Here is a 21,846-nt window from a genome sequence, read left to right on the forward strand (position 1 = left end):
TACCAGAACAGCAATAGCTACTCCCGATTATTCCCCCCCACCTCCCACAGACACAGACACCATCAACACCTTCAACCATACAGTTCTGAAACCAATCAGTCCAACTTCACCTTGTTTTATCCATCCATTAGGTCTTCCATGCCTGTATCATTCATATATTTATCTATCCATGTATTTATCTATCTAGTCATAACTTTATTTATCTATCCATGTATTTATCTATCTAGTCATAACTTTATTTATCTATCCATGTATTTATCTATCTAGTCATAACTTTATTTATATATCCATGTATTTATCTATCTAGTCATAACTTTATTTATCTATCCATGTATTTATCTATCTAGTCATAACTTTATTTATATATCCATGTATTTATCTATCTAGTCATAACTTTATTTATCTATCCATGTATTTATCTATCTAGTCATAACTTTATTTATCTATCCATGTATTTATCTATCTAGTCATAACTTTATTTATCTATCCATGTATTTATCTATCTAGTCATAACTTTATTTATCTATCCATGTATTTATCTATCTAGTCATAACTTTATTTATCTATCCATGTATTTATCTATCTAGTCATAACTTTATTTTAACAGTTTTATCCTTTGGTGTTGTTATTTTATTAAGATTTGATGATGACGTTAATTTATGGTTGAAGTAGGTTTATTTGTATGTTTAACTTCACCCATGTCTCCTTGTATTCTGTCCTGCATTGCTTGCTGTTTGGGGTTTTAGGCTGGGTTTCTGTACAGCACTTTGAGATATCAGCTGATGTACGAAGGGCTGTATAAATACATTTGATTTGATTTGATCTGTATTGTTACAGCTTACTGTGGTATTCTAGTATGAGACTGTATACAAGTGTAGTAGGCCAGTCTGACTGTAATTATTTGTGATGAAATATGTGTTCTAACTGCCTAACACTCCAGGGTAGCCTAGTGGTTAGAGTGTAGAGGTGGCAGGTTAGCCTAGTGGTTAGAGTGTAGAGGTGGCAGGGTAGCCTAGTGGTTAGAGTGTAGAGGTGGCAGGGTAGCCTAGTGGTTAGAGTGTAGAGGTGGCAGAGTAGCCTAGTGGTTAGAGTGTAGAGGTGGCAGGGTAGCCTAGTGGTTAGAGCGTAGAGGTGGCAGGGTAGCCTAGTGGTTAGAGAGTAGAGGCGGCAGGGTAGCCTAGTGGTTAGAGCGTAGAGGCGGCAGGGTAGCCTAGTGGTTAGAGCGTAGAGGCGGCAGGGTAGCCTAGTGGTTAGAGCGTAGAGGCGGCAGGGTAGCCTAGTGGTTAGAGTGTAGAGGCGCCAGGGTAGCCTAGTGGTTAGAGTGTAGAGGGGGCAGGGTAGCCTAGTGGTTAGAGTGTATAGGCGGCAGGGTAGCCTAGTGGTTAGAGTGTAGAGGCGGCAGGGTAGCCTAGTGGTTAGAGCGTTGGACTAGTAACCGCAAGGTTACAAGTTCAAACCCCTGAGCTGACAAGGTACAAATCTGTCCTTCTGCCCCTGAACAGGCAGTTAACCCACTGTTCCTAGGCCGTCATTGAAAATAAGAATTTGTTCTTAACTGACTTGCCTAGTTAAATAAAGGTACAATTAAAAATTAAGAAGGTTGATAGTGTAGTCTATCAAAGTAATTAGACCAATTATTTTTTACTAAATTTTAACATGGACTATATTAACGTCTTGGCTTAAATTAAACATTTTAAACGTCTTCCACTACCACAAAAATACTTGTAAAGAGTTAAAGCAAGTCCCACCAATTTTTATTCATGGGAAATGACTGTCTAGTTTGTGTTTAAACGCTAAGTTGAAGTGGAGAGAGAAGGAGAGAGGCAAGGTGAAATATCTGTCGATGTACCCCTGAGCAAGGCACTTAACCTACATTTGCTTGAGGGGCGCCGTACTGCTATGGCTAACCCTGTAACACAACACATTTCACTGTACTTATCCGGTGTACTGTATGTGACAAAACATTATTTAAAAAACATCCATAACCATGCACTGAAACATTGCCTGTAACACTCAGAAACTGACGCTCAGGGCTGTCATAATTGATGGTGTAATTGATGGTTTTAGCCGGAGCCTTTCCTTTGGCTTTGAAGGATAGGAATTAGGATGTTCATAAAGCTTGTTGTATACCTCCTAATCTGTCTGTCTGTCTCACCCCCTTCCTCTCTTCTCCTCCTCTGCCTGCATCGTGTAGATCAGCTGAAGATCACTAACCTGCGTGTGAACTTCACCAAACTGCACACCCTGGGTGACAACCTGCTGGACTCCCGCGTGGAGATCAAGGAGAAGTACTACTACGCCATGTATGAGCTGATCGTCCGCGGCAACTGCTTCTGCTATGGCCACGCCTCCGAGTGTGCCCCCATCGATGGGATCAAGGATGAGGAGGGCATGGTGAGTAAGTGAAGGAACACAGCACTGCCCCCATGCTGTATGGAGGAAGAACTACCCTATAAAGATTGCTGTTGTCTGAAAACAGAGGTAACTTTGCAACGGGAGTTAGAATGGGAGGGTTTGTTTAGGATCCTCTGGGACTAATTCAGCCTCTCTGTCTCTCAGGTCCATGGGAGGGTGTGTTTAGGATCCTCTGGGACTAATTCAGCCTCTCTGTCTCTCAGGTCCATGGGAGGTGTGTGTTTAGGATCCTCTGGGACTAATTCAGCCTCTCTGTCTCTCAGGTCCACGGGAGGTGTGTGTTTAGGATCCTCTGGGACTAATTCAGCCTCTCTGTCTCTCAGGTCCACGGGAGGTGTGTGTTTAGGATCCTCTGGGACTAATTCAGCCTCTCTGTCTCTCAGGTCCACGGGAGGTGTGTGTTTAGGATCCTCTGGGACTAATTCAGCCTCTCTGTCTCTCAGGTCCATGGGAGGTGTGTGTTTAGGATCCTCTGGGACTAATTCAGCCTCTCTGTCTCTCAGGTCCATGGGAGGGTGTGTTTAGGATCCTCTGGGACTAATTCAGCCTCTCTGTCTCTCAGGTCCACGGGAGGTGTGTGTTTAGGATCCTCTGGGACTAATTCAGCCTCTCTGTCTCTCAGGTCCAAGGGAGATGTGTGTTTAGGATCCTCTGGGACTAATTCAGCCTCTCTGTCTCTCAGGTCCACGGGAGGTGTGTGTTTAGGATCCTCTGGGACTAATTCAGCCTCTCTGTCTCTCAGGTCCATGGGAGGTGTGTGTTTAGGATCCTCTGGGACTAATTCAGCCTCTCTGTCTCTCAGGTCCAAGGGAGGTGTGTGTTTAGGATCCTCTGGGACTAATTCAGCCTCTCTGTCTCTCAGGTCCACGGGAGGTGTGTGTGTAAGCACAACACCAAGGGTCTGAACTGTGAGCTGTGTGATGACTTCCATAACGACGTGCCCTGGAGACCGGCTGAGGGACGCAACACCAACGCCTGCAAGAGTGAGTGGTGGTGGACCACACCATGAGATGAAACATCTCTAATCTGCACCACATCACTGAATATTATAATGAGCACACCATGAGAAGAAACATCTCTAATCTGCATGCACCACATCACTGAATATTATAATGAGCACACCATGAGAAGAAACATCTCTAATCTGCACCACATCACTGAATATTATAATGAGCACACCATGAGAAGAAACATCTCTAATCTGCACCACATCACTGAATATTATAATGAGCACACCATGAGAAGAAACATCTCTAATCTGCACCACATCACTGAATATTATAATGAGCAAACCATGAGAAGAAACATCTCTAATCTGCACCACATCACTGAATATTATAATGAGCAAACCATGAGGAGGAACATCTCTAATCTGCAACACATCACTGAATATTATAATGAGCAAACCATGAGAAGAAACATCTCTAATCTGCACCACATCACTGAATATCATAATGAGCACACCATGAGGAGGAACATCTCTAATCTGCACCACATCACTGAATATTATAATGAGCACACCATGAGAAGAAACATCTCTAATCTGCACCACATCACTGAATATTATAATGAGCACACCATGAGGAGGAACATCTCTAATCTGCACCACATCACTGAATATTATAATGAGCACACCATGAGAAGAAACATCTCTAATCTGCACCACATCGCTGAATATTATAATGAGCACACCATGAGGAGAAACATCTCTAATCTGCACCACATCACTGAATATTATAATGAGCACACCATGAGGAGGAACATCTCTAATCTGCACCACATCACTGAATATTATAATGAGCACACCATGAGGAGAAACATCTCTAATCTGCACCACATCACTGAATATTATAATGAGCACACCATGAGGAGGAACATCTCTAATCTGCACCACATCACTGAATATTATAATGAGCACACCATGAGAAGAAACATCTCTAATCTGCACCACATCACTGAATATTATAATGAGCACACCATGAGAAGAAACATCTCTAATCTGCACCACATCACTGAATATTATAATGAGCACACCATGAGGAGGAACATCTCTAATCTGCACCACATCACTGAATATTATAATGAGCACACCATGAGGAGGAACATCTCTAATCTGCACCACATCACTGAATATTATAATGAGCACACCATGAGGAGGGACATCTCTAATCTGCACCACATCACTGAATATTATAATGAGCACACCATGAGGAGGAACATCTCTAATCTGCACCACATCACTGAATATTATAATGAGCACACCATGAGGAGGAACATCTCTAATCTGCACCACATCACTGAATATTATAATGAGCACACCATGAGGAGGAACATCTCTAATCTGCACCACATCACTGAATATTATAATGAGCACACCATGAGGAGGAACATCTCTAATCTGCACCACATCACTGAATATTATAATGAGCACACCATGAGGAGGAACATCTCTAATCTGCACCACATCACTGAATATTATAATGAGCACACCATGAGGAGGAACATCTCTAATCTGCACCACATCACTGAATATTATAATGAGCACACCATGAGGAGGAACATCTCTAATCTGCACCACATCACTGAATATTATAATGAGCACACCATGAGAAGAAACATCTCTAATCTGCACCACATCACTGAATATTATAATGAGCACACCATGAGGAGGAACATCTCTAATCTGCACCACATCACTGAATATTATAATGAGCACACCATGAGAAGAAACATCTCTAATCTGCACCACATCACTGAATATTATAATGAGCACACCATGAGGAGGAACATCTCTAATCTGCACCACATCACTGAATATTATAATGAGCACACCATGAGAAGGAACATCTCTAATCTGCAACACATCACTGAATATTATAATGAGCACACCATGAGAAGAAACATCTCTAATCTGCACCACATCACTGAATATTATAATGAGCAAACCATGAGAAGAAACATCTCTAATCTGCACCACATCACTGAATATTATAATGAGCACACCATGAGGAGGAACATCTCTAATCTGCACCACATCACTGAATATTATAATGAGCACACCATGAGAAGAAACATCTCTAATCTGCACCACATCACTGAATATTATAATGAGCACACCATGAGGAGGAACATCTCTAATCTGCACCACATCACTGAATATTATAATGAGCACACCATGAGAAGAAACATCTCTAATCTGCACCACATCACTGAATATTATAATGAGCACACCATGAGAAGAAACATCTCTAATCTGCACCACATCACTGAATATTATAATGAGCACACCATGAGGAGGAACATCTCTAATCTGCACCACATCACTGAATATTATAATGAGCACACCATGAGGAGGAACATCTCTAATCTGCACCACATCACTGAATATTATAATGAGCACACCATGAGGAGGAACATCTCTAATCTGCACCACATCACTGAATATTATAATGAGCAAACCATGAGAAGAAACATCTCTAATCTGCACCACATCACTGCATATTATAATGAGCACACCATGAGAAGAAACAACTCTAATCTGCACCACATCACTGAATATTGTAATGAGCACACCATGAGAAGAAACATCTCTAATCTGCACCACATCACTGAATATTATAATGAGCACACCATGAGGAGGAACATCTCTAATCTGCACCACATCACTGAATATTATAATGAGCACACCATGAGAAGAAACATCTCTAATCTGCACCACATCACTGAATATTATAATGAGCACACCATGAGGAGGAACATCTCTAATCTGCACCACATCACTGAATATTATAATGAGCACACCATGAGGAGGAACATCTCTAATCTGCACCACATCACTGAATATTATAATGAGCACACCATGAGAAGAAACATCTCTAATCTGCACCACATCACTGAATATTATAATGAGCACACCATGAGGAGGAACATCTCTAATCTGCACCACATCACTGAATATTATAATGAGCACACCATGAGGAGGAACATCTCTAATCTGCACCACATCACTGAATATTATAATGAGCACACCATGAGAAGAAACATCTCTAATCTGCACCACATCACTGAATATTATAATGAGCACACCATGAGGAGGAACATCTCTAATCTGCACCACATCACTGAATATTATAATGAGCACACCATGAGAAGAAACATCTCTAATCTGCACCACATCACTGAATATTATAATGAGCACACCATGAGAAGAAACATCTCTAATCTGCACCACATCACTGAATATTATAATGAGCACACCATGAGAAGAAACATCTCTAATCTGCACCACATCACTGAATATTATAATGAGCACACCAGTCAAAAGTCATAACCAAACGAATGAGACTCCAATCTTAATTACCATAACAAGAAACATTACATTTCTTATTCATCTCCTACTCATCAGTTACTCATCACACAGCAGTAGTCAAAATCCAATAGAATGAGATTGTAATCAAATCTTTATTTAATGTTTTAATAGCTGTCCTTTTGTCTCAACCCAGAATGCAACTGTAATGGTCACTCCAACCAGTGTCACTTTGACATGGCGGTGTACCTGTCCACGGGCAATGCCAACGGTGGCGTCTGTGACGATTGTCTCCACAACACCATGGGACGCACTTGTGAGATGTGTAAACCCTTCTATTACCTGAACCCCAGCAGGGACATCAGAGACCCAGGAGTCTGTAGTGGTGAGTAGAGGGGGTGTGGAATCAATTACATCAGAGACCCAGGAGTCTGTAGTAGTGAGTAGAGGGGGTCTGGAATCAAATACATCAGAGACCCAGGAGTCTGTAGTGGTGAGTAGAGGGGGTCTGGAATCAAATACATCAGCGACCCAGGAGTCTGTAGTGGTGAGTAGAGGGGGTCTGGAATCAAATACATCAGTGACCCAGGAGTCTGTAGTGGTGAGTAGAGGGGGTCTGGAATCAAATACATCAGAGACCCAGGAGTCTGTAGTGGTGAGTAGAGGGGGTCTGGAATAAAATACATCAGAGACCCAGGAGTCTGTAGTAGTGAGTAGAGGGGGTCTGGAATCAAATACATCAGCGACCCAGGAGTCTGTAGTGGTGAGTAGAGGGGGTGTGGAATCAAATACATCAGCGACCCAGGAGTCTGTAGTAGTGAGTAGAGGGGGTCTGGAATCAAATACCTCAGAGACCCAGGAGTCTGTAGTGGTGAGTAGAGGGGGTCTGGAATCAAATACCTCAGAGACCCAGGAGTCTGTAGTGGTGAGTAGAGGGGGTCTGCAATCAAATACATCAGAGACCCAGGAGTCTGTAGTGGTGAGTAGAGGGGGTCTGGAATCAAATACATCAGAGACCCAGGAGTCTGTAGTAGTGAGTAGAGGGGGTCTGGAATCAAATACATCAGCGACCCAGGAGTCTGTAGTGGTGAGTAGAGGGGGTGTGGAATCAAATACATCAGCGACCCAGGAGTCTGTAGTAGTGAGTAGAGGGGGTCTGGAATCAAATACCTCAGAGACCCAGGAGTCTGTAGTGGTGAGTAGAGGGGTCTGGAATCAAATACCTCAGAGACCCAGGAGTCTGTAGTGGTGAGTAGAGGGGGTCTGCAATCAAATACATCAGAGACCCAGGAGTCTGTAGTGGTGAGTAGAGGGGTGTGGAATCAATTACATCAGAGACCCAGGAGTCTGTAGTGGTGAGTAGAGGGGGTCTGGAATCAAATACATCAGAGACCCAGGAGTCTGTAGTGGTGAGTAGAGGGGGTCTGGAATCAAATACCTCAGAGACCCAGGAGTCTGTAGTAGTGAGTAGAGGGTGTCTGGAATCAATTACATCAGAGACCCAGGAGTCTGTAGTGGTGAGTAGAGGGGGTCTGGAATCAAATACATCAGAGACCCAGGAGTCTGTAGTGGTGCGTAGGGGGTCTGGAATCAAATACCTCAGAGACCCAGGAGTCTGTAGTGGTGCGTAGAGGGAGTCTGGAATAAAATACCTCAGAGACCCAGGAGTCTGTAGTGGTGAGTAGAGGGGGTCTGCAATCAAATACCTCAGAGACCCAGGAGTCTGTAGTGGTGCGTAGAGGGAGTCTGGTTTCAAATACCTCAGAGACCCAGGAGTCTGTAGTAGTGAGTAGAGGGGGTCTGGAATCAAATACATCAGCGACCCAGGAGTCTGTAGTAGTGAGTAGAGGGGGTCTGGAATCAAATACGTCAGCGACCCAGGAGTCTGTAGTGGTGAGTAGAGGGGGTCTGGAATCAAATACCTCAGAGACCCAGGAGTCTGTAGTGGTGAGTAGAGGGGGTCTGGAATCAAATACCTCAGAGACCCAGGAGTCTGTAGTAGTGAGTAGAGGGGGTCTGGAATCAAATACATCAGAGACCCAGGAGTCTGTAGTGGTGAGTAGAGGGGGTCTCGAATCAAATACATCAGAGACCCAGGAGTCTGTAGTAGTGAGTAGAGGGGGTCTGGAATCAAATACATCAGCGACCCAGGAGTCTGTAGTGGTGAGTAGAGGGGGTGTGGAATCAAATACATCAGCGACCCAGGAGTCTGTAGTAGTGAGTAGAGGGGGTCTGGAATCAAATACCTCAGAGACCCAGGAGTCTGTAGTGGTGAGTAGAGGGGGTCTGGAATCAAATACCTCAGAGACCCAGGAGTCTGTAGTGGTGAGTAGAGGGGGTCTGCAATCAAATACATCAGAGACCCAGGAGTCTGTAGTGGTGAGTAGAGGGGGTGTGGAATCAATTACATCAGAGACCCAGGAGTCTGTAGTGGTGAGTAGAGGGGGTCTGGAATCAAATACATCAGAGACCCAGGAGTCTGTAGTGGTGAGTAGAGGGGGTCTGGAATCAAATACCTCAGAGACCCAGGAGTCTGTAGTAGTGAGTAGAGGGTGTCTGGAATCAATTACATCAGAGACCCAGGAGTCTGTAGTGGTGAGTAGAGGGGGTCTGGAATCAAATACATCAGAGACCCAGGAGTCTGTAGTGGTGCGTAGAGGGGGTCTGGAATCAAATACCTCAGAGACCCAGGAGTCTGTAGTGGTGCGTAGAGGGAGTCTGGAATCAAATACCTCAGAGACCCAGGAGTCTGTAGTGGTGAGTAGAGGGGGTCTGCAATCAAATACCTCAGAGACCCAGGAGTCTGTAGTGGTGCGTAGAGGGAGTCTGGAATCAAATACCTCAGAGACCCAGGAGTCTGTAGTAGTGAGTAGAGGGGGTCTGGAATCAAATACATCAGCGACCCAGGAGTCTGTAGTAGTGAGTAGAGGGGGTCTGGAATCAAATACATCAGAGACCCAGGAGTCTGTAGTGGTGAGTAGAGGGGGTCTGGAATCAAATACATCAGAGACCCAGGAGTCTGTAGTAGTGAGTAGAGGGGGTCTGGAATCAAATACATCAGAGACCCAGGAGTCTGTAGTGGTGAGTAGAGGGGGTCTGGAATCAAATACATCAGAGACCCAGGAGTCTGTAGTGGTGAGTAGAGGGGGTCTGGAATCAAATACATCAGAGACCCAGGAGTCTGTAGTGGTGAGTAGAGGGGTCTGGAATCAAATACATCAGAGACCCAGGAGTCTGTAGTGGTGAGTAGAGGGGGTCTGGAATCAAATACATCAGAGACCCAGGAGTCTGTAGTGGTGAGTAGAGGGGGTCTGGAATCAAATACATCAGAGACCCAGGAGTCTGTAGTGGTGAGTAGAGGGGGTCTGGAATCAAATACATCAGAGACCCAGGAGTCTGTAGTAGTGAGTAGAGGGGGTCTGGAATCAAATACATCAGAGACCCAGGAGTCTGTAGTAGTGAGTAGAGGGGGTCTGGAATCAAATACATCAGCGACCCAGGAGTCTGTAGTAGTGAGTAGAGGGGGTCTGGAATCAAATACATCAGAGACCCAGGAGTCTGTAGTGGTGAGTAGAGGGTGTCTGGAATCAATTACATCAGAGACCCAGGAGTCTGTAGTGGTGAGTAGAGGGGGTCTGGAATCAAATACCTCAGAGACCCAGGAGTCTGTAGTGGTGAGTAGAGGGGGTCTGGAATCAAATACATCAGAGACCCAGGAGTCTGTAGTGGTGAGTAGAGGGGGTCTGGAATCAAATACATCAGAGACCCAGGAGTCTGTAGTGGTGAGTAGAGGGGGTCTGGAATCAAATACATCAGAGACCCAGGAGTCTGTAGTGGTGAGTAGAGGGGGTCTGGAATCAAATACATCAGAGACCCAGGAGTCTGTAGTGGTGAGTAGAGGGGGTCTGGAATCAAATACATCAGAGACCCAGGAGTCTGTAGTGGTGAGTAGAGGGGGTCTGGAATCAAATACATCAGAGACCCAGGAGTCTGTAGTAGTGAGTAGAGGGGGTCTGGAATCAAATACATCAGAGACCCAGGAGTCTGTAGTAGTGAGTAGAGGGGGTCTGGAATCAAATACATCAGCGACCCAGGAGTCTGTAGTAGTGAGTAGAGGGGGTCTGGAATCAAATACATCAGAGACCCAGGAGTCTGTAGTGGTGAGTAGAGGGTGTCTGGAATCAATTACATCAGAGACCCAGGAGTCTGTAGTGGTGAGTAGAGGGGGTCTGGAATCAAATACATCAGAGACCCAGGAGTCTGTAGTGGTGAGTAGAGGGGGTCGACTGATCGCATCTCTGGCCTGGAACACAGGATCTGTGTGTGTATTTCTTACATTATCAGACTGTGTATGAGTGATGATAGGTACGTATGAAGGTTATTTTCTCGTTGAAACCCTACCATCACTTTATGTCCAGGAGATTTTGCGTTTCCATGTTTTCTTGGTAGTGTGTGTGTGTGTCCGTGATGGTTATTAAAGCTGAGATCTGCAGGTGAGACCGAGCAACTGGTCGCCCCGTAGGCGCATTTGTTATTGTTTTTATTTTGTTTACAAAAGGAGGAGAGCAGTGTCAAGCATCTTGGAACAAAGAACATATTCTGTTTATAAGAGGAGAGCAGTGTCAAGCATCTTGGAACAAAGAACATATTCTGTTTATAAGAAGAGAGCAGTGTCAAGCATCTTGGCTCAAAGAACATATTCTGTTTATAAGAGGAGAGCAGTGTCAAGCATCTTGGAACAAAGAACATATTCTGTTTATAAGAGGAGAGCAGTGTCAAGCATCTTGGCTCAAAGAACATATTCTGTTTATAAGAGGAGAGCAGTGTCAAGCATCTTGGCTCAAAGAACATATTCTGTTTATAAGAGGAGAGCAGTGTCAAGCGTCTTGGAACAAAGAACATATTCTGTTTATAAGAGAGAGAAGAGGAGCGTCCAGCTTCTTGGAACAAAAACATCATAGTACATATTCTGCTGTTCTATTGTGCTTGCGATGATGTCAGAGGGGAAAAAACATTGGTGGTTGTTGTCATGACACTCCTGTGACGATCTGAAGGATCAGGTTACAGGGGGTCCGCTCTACAGCGTGCTCTCTCTCCTAGCGGGGGAGTCATAAAATACGCTGCCTCTGTGCTGTGTAGTGTTCGAGATTGGAATGTAAACAGTGGAACACAGAGCCCCTTGGACAACAAAAGTTTGAATAATGAAACAATATTTCTATTTTTGAGAACGTGGGAATGGTCCGTGGATATTTAAGGGACATTCATGTAGAGTGTGTTTCATTTGGTGATCTCATGAAGGATAAGAAACACACATAACTGTATCTCTTAAAGTGTAAATTTCCCGGCTGTCAGGTTCACATATAAATATTGTGAAACGTATGTGATTCAACAAGAAACTATTTGTGAAAATATGTAATGTGATGTTAACTTTCTATAGATTTTCAAATAAAGTTTAACTAGTCAGTGGCCACACCCTCATGAGCCCAGACATAACATTAAGTGTCATAGAACCTCCCCTTCTTCCACAGAGTATAAAACCCACTTCATACTAAATGTACATTAAGTCAGAGAATGCTGCGACGGAGTCCCCATGTTGGAATGGCTACAACTCTATCGGCCATTACAACAGAAAATATGGAGCTGTCGCTACACGTTGAAATGGTTAAGAACTACAACTCTATCGGCCATTACAACAGAAAATATGGAGCTGTCGCTACACGTTGAAATGGTTAAGAACTACAACTCTATCGGCCATTACAACAGAAAATATGGAGCTGTCGCTACACGTTGAAATGGTTAAGAACTACAACTCTATCGGCCATTACAACAGAAAATATGGAGCTGTCGCTACACGTTGAAATGGTTAAGAACTACAACTCTATCGGCCATTACAACAGAAAATATGGAGCTGTCGCTACACGTTGAAATGGTTAAGAACTACAACTCTATCGGCCATTACAACAGAAAATATGGAGCTGTCGCTACACGTTGAAATGGTTAAGAACTACAACTCTATCGGCCATTACAACAGAAAATATGGAGCTGTCGCTACACGTTGAAATGGTTAAGAACTACAACTCTATCGGCCATTACAACAGAAAATATGGAGCTGTCGCTACACGTTGAAATGGTTAAGAACTACAACTCTATCGGCCATTACAACAGAAAATATATAGCTGACGCTACACGTTGAAATGGTTAAGAACTACAACTCTATCGGCCATTACAACAGAAAATATGGAGCTGTCGCTACACGTTGAAATGGTTAAGAACTACAACTCTATCGGCCATTACAACAGAAAATATGGAGCTGTTGCTACACGTTGAAATGGTTAAGAACTACAACTCTATCGGCCATTACAACAGAAAATATGGAGCTGTCGCTACACGTTTAAATGGTTAAGAACTACAACTCTATCGGCCATTACAACAGAAAATATATAGCTGACGCTACACGTTGAAATGGTTAAGAACTACAACTATATCGGCCATTACAACAGAAAATATGGAGCTGTCGCTACACGTTGAAATGGTTAAGAACTACAACTCTATCGGCCATTACAACAGAAAATATGGAGCTGTCGCTACACGTTGAAATGGTTAAGAACTACAACTCTATCGGCCATTACAACAGAAAATATGGAGCTGTCGCTACACGTTGAAATGGTTAAGAACTACAACTCTATCGGCCATTACAACAGAAAATATATAGCTGTCGCTACACGTTGAAATGGTTAAGAACTACAACTATATCGGCCACGGACACCATCCAGCTGTAGTTTTGGCTACACAGCTGGAAATGGTTAAGAACTACAACTCTGGAGGCCCAGGAGACCAGACACCGTGTAGTTTTTGCTACACAGCTGGAAATGGTTAAGAACTACAGCTCTGGAGGCCCAGGAGACCAGACACCGTGTAGTTTTGGCTACACAGCTGGAAATGGTTAAGAACTACAACTCTGGAGGCCCAGGAGACCAGACACCGTGTAGTTTTGGCTACACAGCTGGAAATGGTTAAGAACTACAACTCTGGAGGCCCAGGAGACCAGACACCGTGTAGTTTTGGCTACACAGCTGGAAATGGTTAAGAACTACAACTCTGGAGGCCCAGGAGACCAGACACCGTGTAGTTTTGGCTTCTCAGCTGGAAATGGTTCAGCTCTGAGACTATCGATCACTACAGAATAAGAGCAAATCCTAAATGTGTAGTTACTGGTCTACAGCTGGAAATTCTGTGAGTCTAGTACAAGAATACCAACAACCGTGGAAGCATCTATTCTATGCAACGACGATCTGTAGGCCTGACGTATCCATGACAACAGACACTATCCAGAGCCGGGGAGAAAGCTACGACAACGAAGGGCATTGTGACTCCTAGGGGAGTTAACCAGAGACTCTCTGATGAACTGACTCTCCAGCAGACGACCAGATTCCAACAGAGAAGACATTGTGACTCCTAGGGGAGTTAACCAGAGACTCTCTGATGAACTGACTCTCCAGCAGACGGACCAGATTCCAACAGAGAAGACATTGTGACTCCTAGGGGAGTTAACCAGAGACTCTCTGATGAACTGACTCTCTAGCAGATGACCAGATTCCAACAGAGAAGACATTGTGACTCCTAGGGGAGTTAACCAGAGACTCTCTGATGAACGGACTCTCTAGCAGACGACCAGATTCCAACAGAGAAGACATTGTGACTCCTAGGGGAGTTAACCAGAGACTCTCTGATGAACTGACTCTCCAACAGACGGACCAGATTCCAACAGAGAAGACATTGTGACTCCTAGGGGAGTTAACCAGAGACTCTCTGATGAACTGACTCTCCAACAGACGGACCAGATTCCAACAGAGAAGACATTGTGACTCCTAGGGGAGTTAACCAGAGACTCTCTGATGAACTGACTCTCCAGCAGACGGACCAGATTCCAACAGAGAAGACATTGTGACTCCTAGGGGAGTTAACCAGAGACTCTCCAGCAGACGACCAGATTCCAACAGAGAAGACATTGTGACTCCTAGGGGAGTTAACCAGAGACTCTCTGATGAACTGACTCTCCAACAGACGACCAGATTCCAACAGAGAAGACATTGTGACTCCTAGGGGAGTTAACCAGAGACTCTCTGATGAACTGACTCTCCAGCAGACGGACCAGATTCCAACAGAGAAGACATTGTGACTCCTAGGGGAGTTAACCAGAGACTCTCTGATGAACTGACTCTCCAACAGACGACCAGATTCCAACAGAGAAGACATTGTGACTCCTAGGGGAGTTAACCAGAGACTCTCTGATGAACTGACTCTCCAGCAGACGGACCAGATTCCAACAGAGAGGACATTGTGACTCCTGAGGGAGTTAACCAGAGACTCTCTGATGAACTGACTCTCCAGCAGACGGACCAGATTCCAACAGAGAAGACATTGTGACTCCTGGGGAAGTTAACCAGAGACTCTCTGATGAACTGACTCTCCAGCAGACGGACCAGATTCCAACAGAGAAGACATTGTGACTCCTGGGGGAGTTAACCAGAGACTCTCTGATGAACTGACTCTCCAGCAGACGGACCAGATTCCAACAGAGAAGACATTGTGACTCCTGGGGAAGTTAACCAGAGACTCTCTGATGAACTGACTCTCCAGCAGACGGACCAGATTCCAACAGAGAAGACATTGTGACTCCTAGGGAGTTAACCAGAGACTCTCTGATGAACTGACTCTCTAGCAGACGACCAGATTCCAACAGAGAAGACATTGTGACTCCTAGGGGAGTTAACCAGAGACTCTCTGATGAACTGACTCTCTAGCAGACGGACCAGATTCCAACAGAGAAGACATTGTGACTCCTAGGGGAGTTAACCAGAGACTCTCTGATGAACTGACTCTCCAGCAGACGGACCAGATTCCAACAGAGAAGACATTGTGACTCCTAGGGGAGTTAACCAGAGACTCTCTGATGAACTGACTCTCTAGCAGACGACCAGATTCCAACAGAGAAGACATTGTGACTCCTAGGGGAGTTAACCAGAGACTCTCTGATGAACTGACTCTCTAGCAGACGGACCAGATTCCAACAGAGAAGACATTGTGACTCCTAGGGGAGTTAACCAGAGACTCTCTGATGAACTGAATCTCCAACAGACGGACCAGATTCCAACAGAGAAGACATTGTGACTCCTAGGGGAGTTAACCAGAGACTCTCTGATGAACTGACTCTCCAACAGACGGACCAGATTCCAACAGAGAAGACATTGTGACTCCTAGGGGAGTTAACCAGAGACTCTCTGATGAACTGACTCTCCAGCAGACGGACCAGATTCCAACAGAGAAGACATTGTGACTCCTAGGGGAGTTAACCAGAGACTCTCTGATGAACTGACTCTCTAGCAGACGGACCAGATTCCAACAGAGAAGACATTGTGACTCCAAGGGGAGTTAACCAGAGACTCTCTGATGAACTGACTCTCCAGCAGACGGACCAGATTCCAACAGAGAAGACATTGTGACTCCTAGGGGAGTTAACCAGAGAGTCTCTGATGAACTGACTCTCCAGCAGACGGACCAGATTCCAACAGAGAAGACATTGTGACTCCTAGGGGAGTTAACCAGAGACTCTCTGATGAACTGACTCTCTAGCAGACGGACCAGATTCCAACAGAGAAGACATTGTGACTCCTAGGGGAGTTAACCAGAGACTCTCTGATGAACTGACTCTCCAGCAGACGGACCAGATTCCAACAGAGAAGACATTGTGACTCCTAGGGGAGTTAACCAGAGACTCTCTGATGAACTGACTCTCCAGCAGACGGACCAGATTCCAACAGAGAAGACATTGTGACTCCTATGGGAGTTAACCAGAGAGTCTCTGATGAACTGACTCTCTAGCAGACGGACCAGATTCCAACAGAGAAGACATTGTGACTCCTAGGGGAGTTAACCAGAGACTCTCTGATGAACTGACTCTCCAGCAGACGACCAGATTCCAACAGAGAAGACATTGTGACTCCTAGGGGAGTTAACCAGAGACTCTCTGATGAACTGACTCTCCAGCAGACGGACCAGATTCCAACAGAGAAGACATTGTGACTCCTAGGGGAGTTAACCAGAGAGTCTCTGATGAACTGACTCTCTAGCAGACGGACCAGATTCCAACAGAGAAGACATTGTGACTTCTGGGGAAGTTAACCAGAGACTCTCCAGCAGACGACCAGATTCCAACAGAGAAGACATTGTGACTCCTAGGGGAGTTAACCAGAGACTCTCTGATGAACTGACTCTCTAGCAGACGGACCAGATTCCAACAGAGAAGACATTGTGACTCCTAGGGGAGTTAACCAGAGAGTCTCTGATGAACTGACTCTCCAGCAGACGACCAGATTCCAACAGAGAAGACATTGTGACTCCTAGGGGAGTTAACCAGAGACTCTCTGATGAACTGACTCTCCAACAGACGACCAGATTCCAACAGAGAAGACATTGTGACTCCTAGGGGAGTTAACCAGAGACTCTCTGATGAACTGACTCTCCAGCAGACGGACCAGATTCCAACAGAGAAGACATTGTGACTCCTAGGGGAGTTAACCAGAGACTCTCTGATGAACTGACTCTCCAACAGACGGACCAGATTCCAACAGAGAAGACATTGTGACTCCTAGGGGAGTTAACCAGAGACTCTCTGATGAACTGACTCTCCAGCAGACGGACCAGATTCCAACAGAGAAGACATTGTGACTCCTAGGGGAGTTAACCAGAGACTCTCTGATGAACTGACTCTCAAACAGAAGACCAGATTCCAACAGAGAAGACATTGTGACTCCTAGGGGAGTTAACCAGAGACTCTCTGATGAACTGACTCTCCAGCAGACGGACCAGATTCCAACAGAGAAGACATTGTGACTCCTAGGGGAGTTAACCAGAGACTCTCTGATGAACTGACTCTCCAGCAGACGGACCAGATTCCAACAGAGAAGACATTGTGACTTCTGGGGAAGTTAACCAGAGACTCTCCAGCAGACGACCAGATTCCAACAGAGAAGACATTGTGACTCCTAGGGGAGTTAACCAGAGACTCTCTGATGAACTGACTCTCCAGCAGACGACCAGATTCCAACAGAGAAGACATTGTGACTCCTAGGGGAGTTAACCAGAGACTCTCTGATGAACTGACTCTCCAACAGACGACCAGATTCCAACAGAGAAGACATTGTGACTCCTAGGGGAGTTAACCAGAGACTCTCTGATGAACTGACTCTCTAGCAGACGGACCAGATTCCAACAGAGAAGACATTGTGACTCCTAGGGGAGTTAACCAGAGACTCTCTGATGAACTGACTCTCTAGCAGACGGACCAGATTCCAACAGAGAAGACATTGTGACTCCTAGGGGAGTTAACCAGAGACTCTCTGATGAACTGACTCTCCAACAGACGACCAGATTCCAACAGAGAAGACATTGTGACTTCTGGGGAAGTTAACCAGAGACTCTCCAGCAGACGACCAGATTCCAACAGAGAAGACATTGTGACTCCTAGGGGAGTTAACCAGAGACTCTCTGATGAACTGACTCTCCAACAGACGGACCAGATTCCAACAGAGAAGACATTGTGACTCCTAGGGGAGTTAACCAGAGACTCTCTGATGAACTGACTCTCCAGCAGACGACCAGATTCCAACAGAGAAGACATTGTGACTCCTAGGGGAGTTAACCAGAGACTCTCTGATGAACTGACTCTCCAGCAGACGGACCAGATTCCAACAGAGAAGACATTGTGACTTCTGGGGAAGTTAACCAGAGACTCTCCAGCAGACGACCAGATTCCAACAGAGAAGACATTGTGACTCCTAGGGGAGTTAACCAGAGACTCTCTGATGAACTGACTCTCTAGCAGACGGACCAGATTCCAACAGAGAAGACATTGTGACTCCTAGGGGAGTTAACCAGAGACTCTCTGATGAACTGACTCTCCAGCAGACGACCAGATTCCAACAGAGAAGACATTGTGACTCCTAGGGGAGTTAACCAGAGACTCTCTGATGAACTGACTCTCCAACAGACGGACCAGATTCCAACAGAGAAGACATTGTGACTCCTAGGGAGTTAACCAGAGACTCTCTGATGAACTGACTCTCCAGCAGACGGACCAGATTCCAACAGAGAAGACATTGTGACTCCTAGGGAGTTAACCAGAGACTCTCTGATGAACTGACTCTCCAACAGACGACCAGATTCCAACAGAGAAGACATTGTGACTCCTAGGGGAGTTAACCAGAGACTCTCTGATGAACTGACTCTCCAACAGACAGACCAGATTCCAACAGAGAAGACATTGTGACTCCTAGGGGAGTTAACCAGAGACTCTCTGATGAACTGACTCTCCAGCAGACGGACCAGATTCCAACAGAGAAGACATTGTGACTCCTAGGGGAGTTAACCAGAGACTCTCTGATGAACTGACTCTCCAGCAGACGGACCAGATTCCAACAGAGAAGACATTGTGACTCCTAGGGGAGTTAACCAGAGACTCTCTGATGAACTGACTCTCCAACAGACGACCAGATTCCAACAGAGAAGACATTGTGACTCCTAGGGGAGTTAACCAGAGACTCTCTGATGAACTGACTCTCCAACAGACAGACCAGATTCCAACAGAGAAGACATTGTGACTCCTAGGGGAGTTAACCAGAGACTCTCTGATGAACTGACTCTCCAGCAGACGGACCAGATTCCAACAGAGAAGACATTGTGACTCCTAGGGGAGTAAACCAGAGACTCTCTGATGAACTGACTCTCCAACAGACGACCAGATTCCAACAGAGAAGACATTGTGACTCCTAGGGGAGTTAACCAGAGACTCTCTGATGAACTGACTCTCCAACAGACGACCAGATTCCAACAGAGAAGACATTGTGACTCCTAGGGGAGTTAACCAGAGACTCTCTGATGAACTGACTCTCCAGCAGACGGACCAGATTCCAACAGAGAAGACATTGTGACTCCTAGGGGAGTTAACCAGAGACTCTCTGATGAACTGACTCTCCAACAGACGGACCAGATTCCAACAGAGAAGACATTGTGACTCCTAGGGGAGTTAACCAGAGACTCTCTGATGAACTGACTCTCCAGCAGACGGACCAGATTCCAACAGAGAAGACATTGTGACTCCTAGGGGAGTTAACCAGAGACTCTCTGATGAACTGACTCTCTAGCAGACGGACCAGATTCCAACAGAGAAGACATTGTGACTCCTAGGGGAGTTAACCAGAGACTCTCTGATGAACTGACTCTCCAACAGACGACCAGATTCCAACAGAGAAGACATTGTGACTCCTAGGGGAGTTAACCAGAGACTCTCTGATGAACTGACTCTCCAGCAGACGGACCAGATTCCAACAGAGAAGACATTGTGACTCCTAGGGGAGTTAACCAGAGACTCTCTGATGAACTGACTCTCCAGCAGACGACCAGATTCCAACAGAGAAGACATTGTGACTCCTAGGGGAGTTAACCAGAGACTCTCTGATGAACTGACTCTCCAGCAGACGACCAGATTCCAACAGAGAAGACATTGTGACTCCTAGGGGAGTTAACCAGAGACTCTCTGATGAACTGACTCTCTAGCAGACGGACCAGATTCCAACAGAGAAGACATTGTGACTCCTAGGGGAGTTAACCAGAGACTCTCTGATGAATTGACTCTCCAACAGACGACCAGATTCCAACAGAGAAGACATTGTGACTTCTGGGGAAGTTAACCAGAGACTCTCCAGCAGACGACCAGATTCCAACAGAGAAGACATTGTGACTCCTAGGGGAGTTAACCAGAGACTTTCTGATGAACTGACTCTCCAGCAGACGGACCAGATTCCAACAGAGAAGACATTGTGACTCCTAGGGGAGTTAACCAGAGACTCTCTGATGAACTGACTCTCCAGCAGACGGACCAGATTCCAACAGAGAAGACATTGTGACTTCTGGGGAAGTTAACCAGAGACTCTCCAGCAGACGACCAGATTCCAACAGAGAAGACATTGTGACTCCTAGGGGAGTTAACCAGAGACTCTCTGATGAACTGACTCTCCAACAGACGGACCAGATTCCAACAGAGAAGACATTGTGACTCCTAGGGGAGTTAACCAGAGACTCTCTGATGAACTGACTCTCCAGCAGACGGACCAGATTCCAACAGAGAAGACATTGTGACTCCTAGGGGAGTTAAACAGAGAGTCTCTGATGAACTGACTCTCCAGCAGACGGACCAGATTCCAACAGAGAAGACATTGTGACTCCTAGGGGAGTTAACCAGAGACTCTCTGATGAACTGACTCTCCAACAGACGGACCAGATTCCAACAGAGAAGACATTGTGACTCCTAGGGAGTTAACCAGAGACTCTCTGATGAACTGACTCTCCAGCAGACGGACCAGATTCCAACAGAGAAGACATTGTGACTCCTAGGGAGTTAACCAGAGACTCTCTGATGAACTGACTCTCTAGCAGACGGACCAGATTCCAACAGAGAAGACATTGTGACTCCTAGGGAGTTAACCAGAGACTCTCTGATGAACTGACTCTCCAACAGACGACCAGATTCCAACAGAGAAGACATTGTGACTCCTAGGGAGTTAACCAGAGACTCTCTGATGAACTGACTCTCCAGCAGACGGACCAGATTCCAACAGAGAAGACATTGTGACTCCTAGGGGAGTTAACCAGAGACTCTCTGATGAACTGACTCTCCAGCAGACGACCAGATTCCAACAGAGAAGACATTGTGACTCCTAGGGGAGTTAACCAGAGACTCTCTGATGAACTGACTCTCCAGCAGACGACCAGATTCCAACAGAGAAGACATTGTGACTCCTAGGGGAGTTAACCAGAGACTCTCTGATGAACTGACTCTCCAGCAGACGACCAGATTCCAACAGAGAAGACATTGTGACTCCTAGGGGAGTTAACCAGAGACTCTCTGATGAACTGACTCTCTAGCAGACGGACCAGATTCCAACAGAGAAGACATTGTGACTCCTAGGGGAGTTAACCAGAGACTCTCTGATGAACTGACTCTCCAACAGACGACCAGATTCCAACAGAGAAGACATTGTGACTTCTGGGGAAGTTAACCAGAGACT

At 45.5% G+C, this 21,846-nt stretch overlaps 1 protein-coding gene across 1 annotated transcript in view; it reads left to right on the top strand.

Annotated features, from left to right (window-relative positions):
* LOC118375334 (laminin subunit beta-2-like) overlaps positions 1–21,846 on the top strand; it is a 119,135-nt gene that overhangs the window by 47,602 nt on the left and 49,687 nt on the right. Inside the window, exons 8-10 of the mRNA XM_052481679.1 lie at positions 2,195–2,394; positions 3,278–3,398; positions 6,918–7,106. Of these exons, the coding sequence (XP_052337639.1) occupies positions 2,195–2,394; positions 3,278–3,398; positions 6,918–7,106 (510 nt within the window). The remainder of the gene's footprint in view (positions 1–2,194; positions 2,395–3,277; positions 3,399–6,917; positions 7,107–21,846) is intronic.

The sequence above is a fragment of the Oncorhynchus keta genome, chromosome 27 (genome assembly GCF_023373465.1).
Source record: "Oncorhynchus keta strain PuntledgeMale-10-30-2019 chromosome 27, Oket_V2, whole genome shotgun sequence".
NCBI lineage: Eukaryota > Metazoa > Chordata > Actinopteri > Salmoniformes > Salmonidae > Oncorhynchus > Oncorhynchus keta.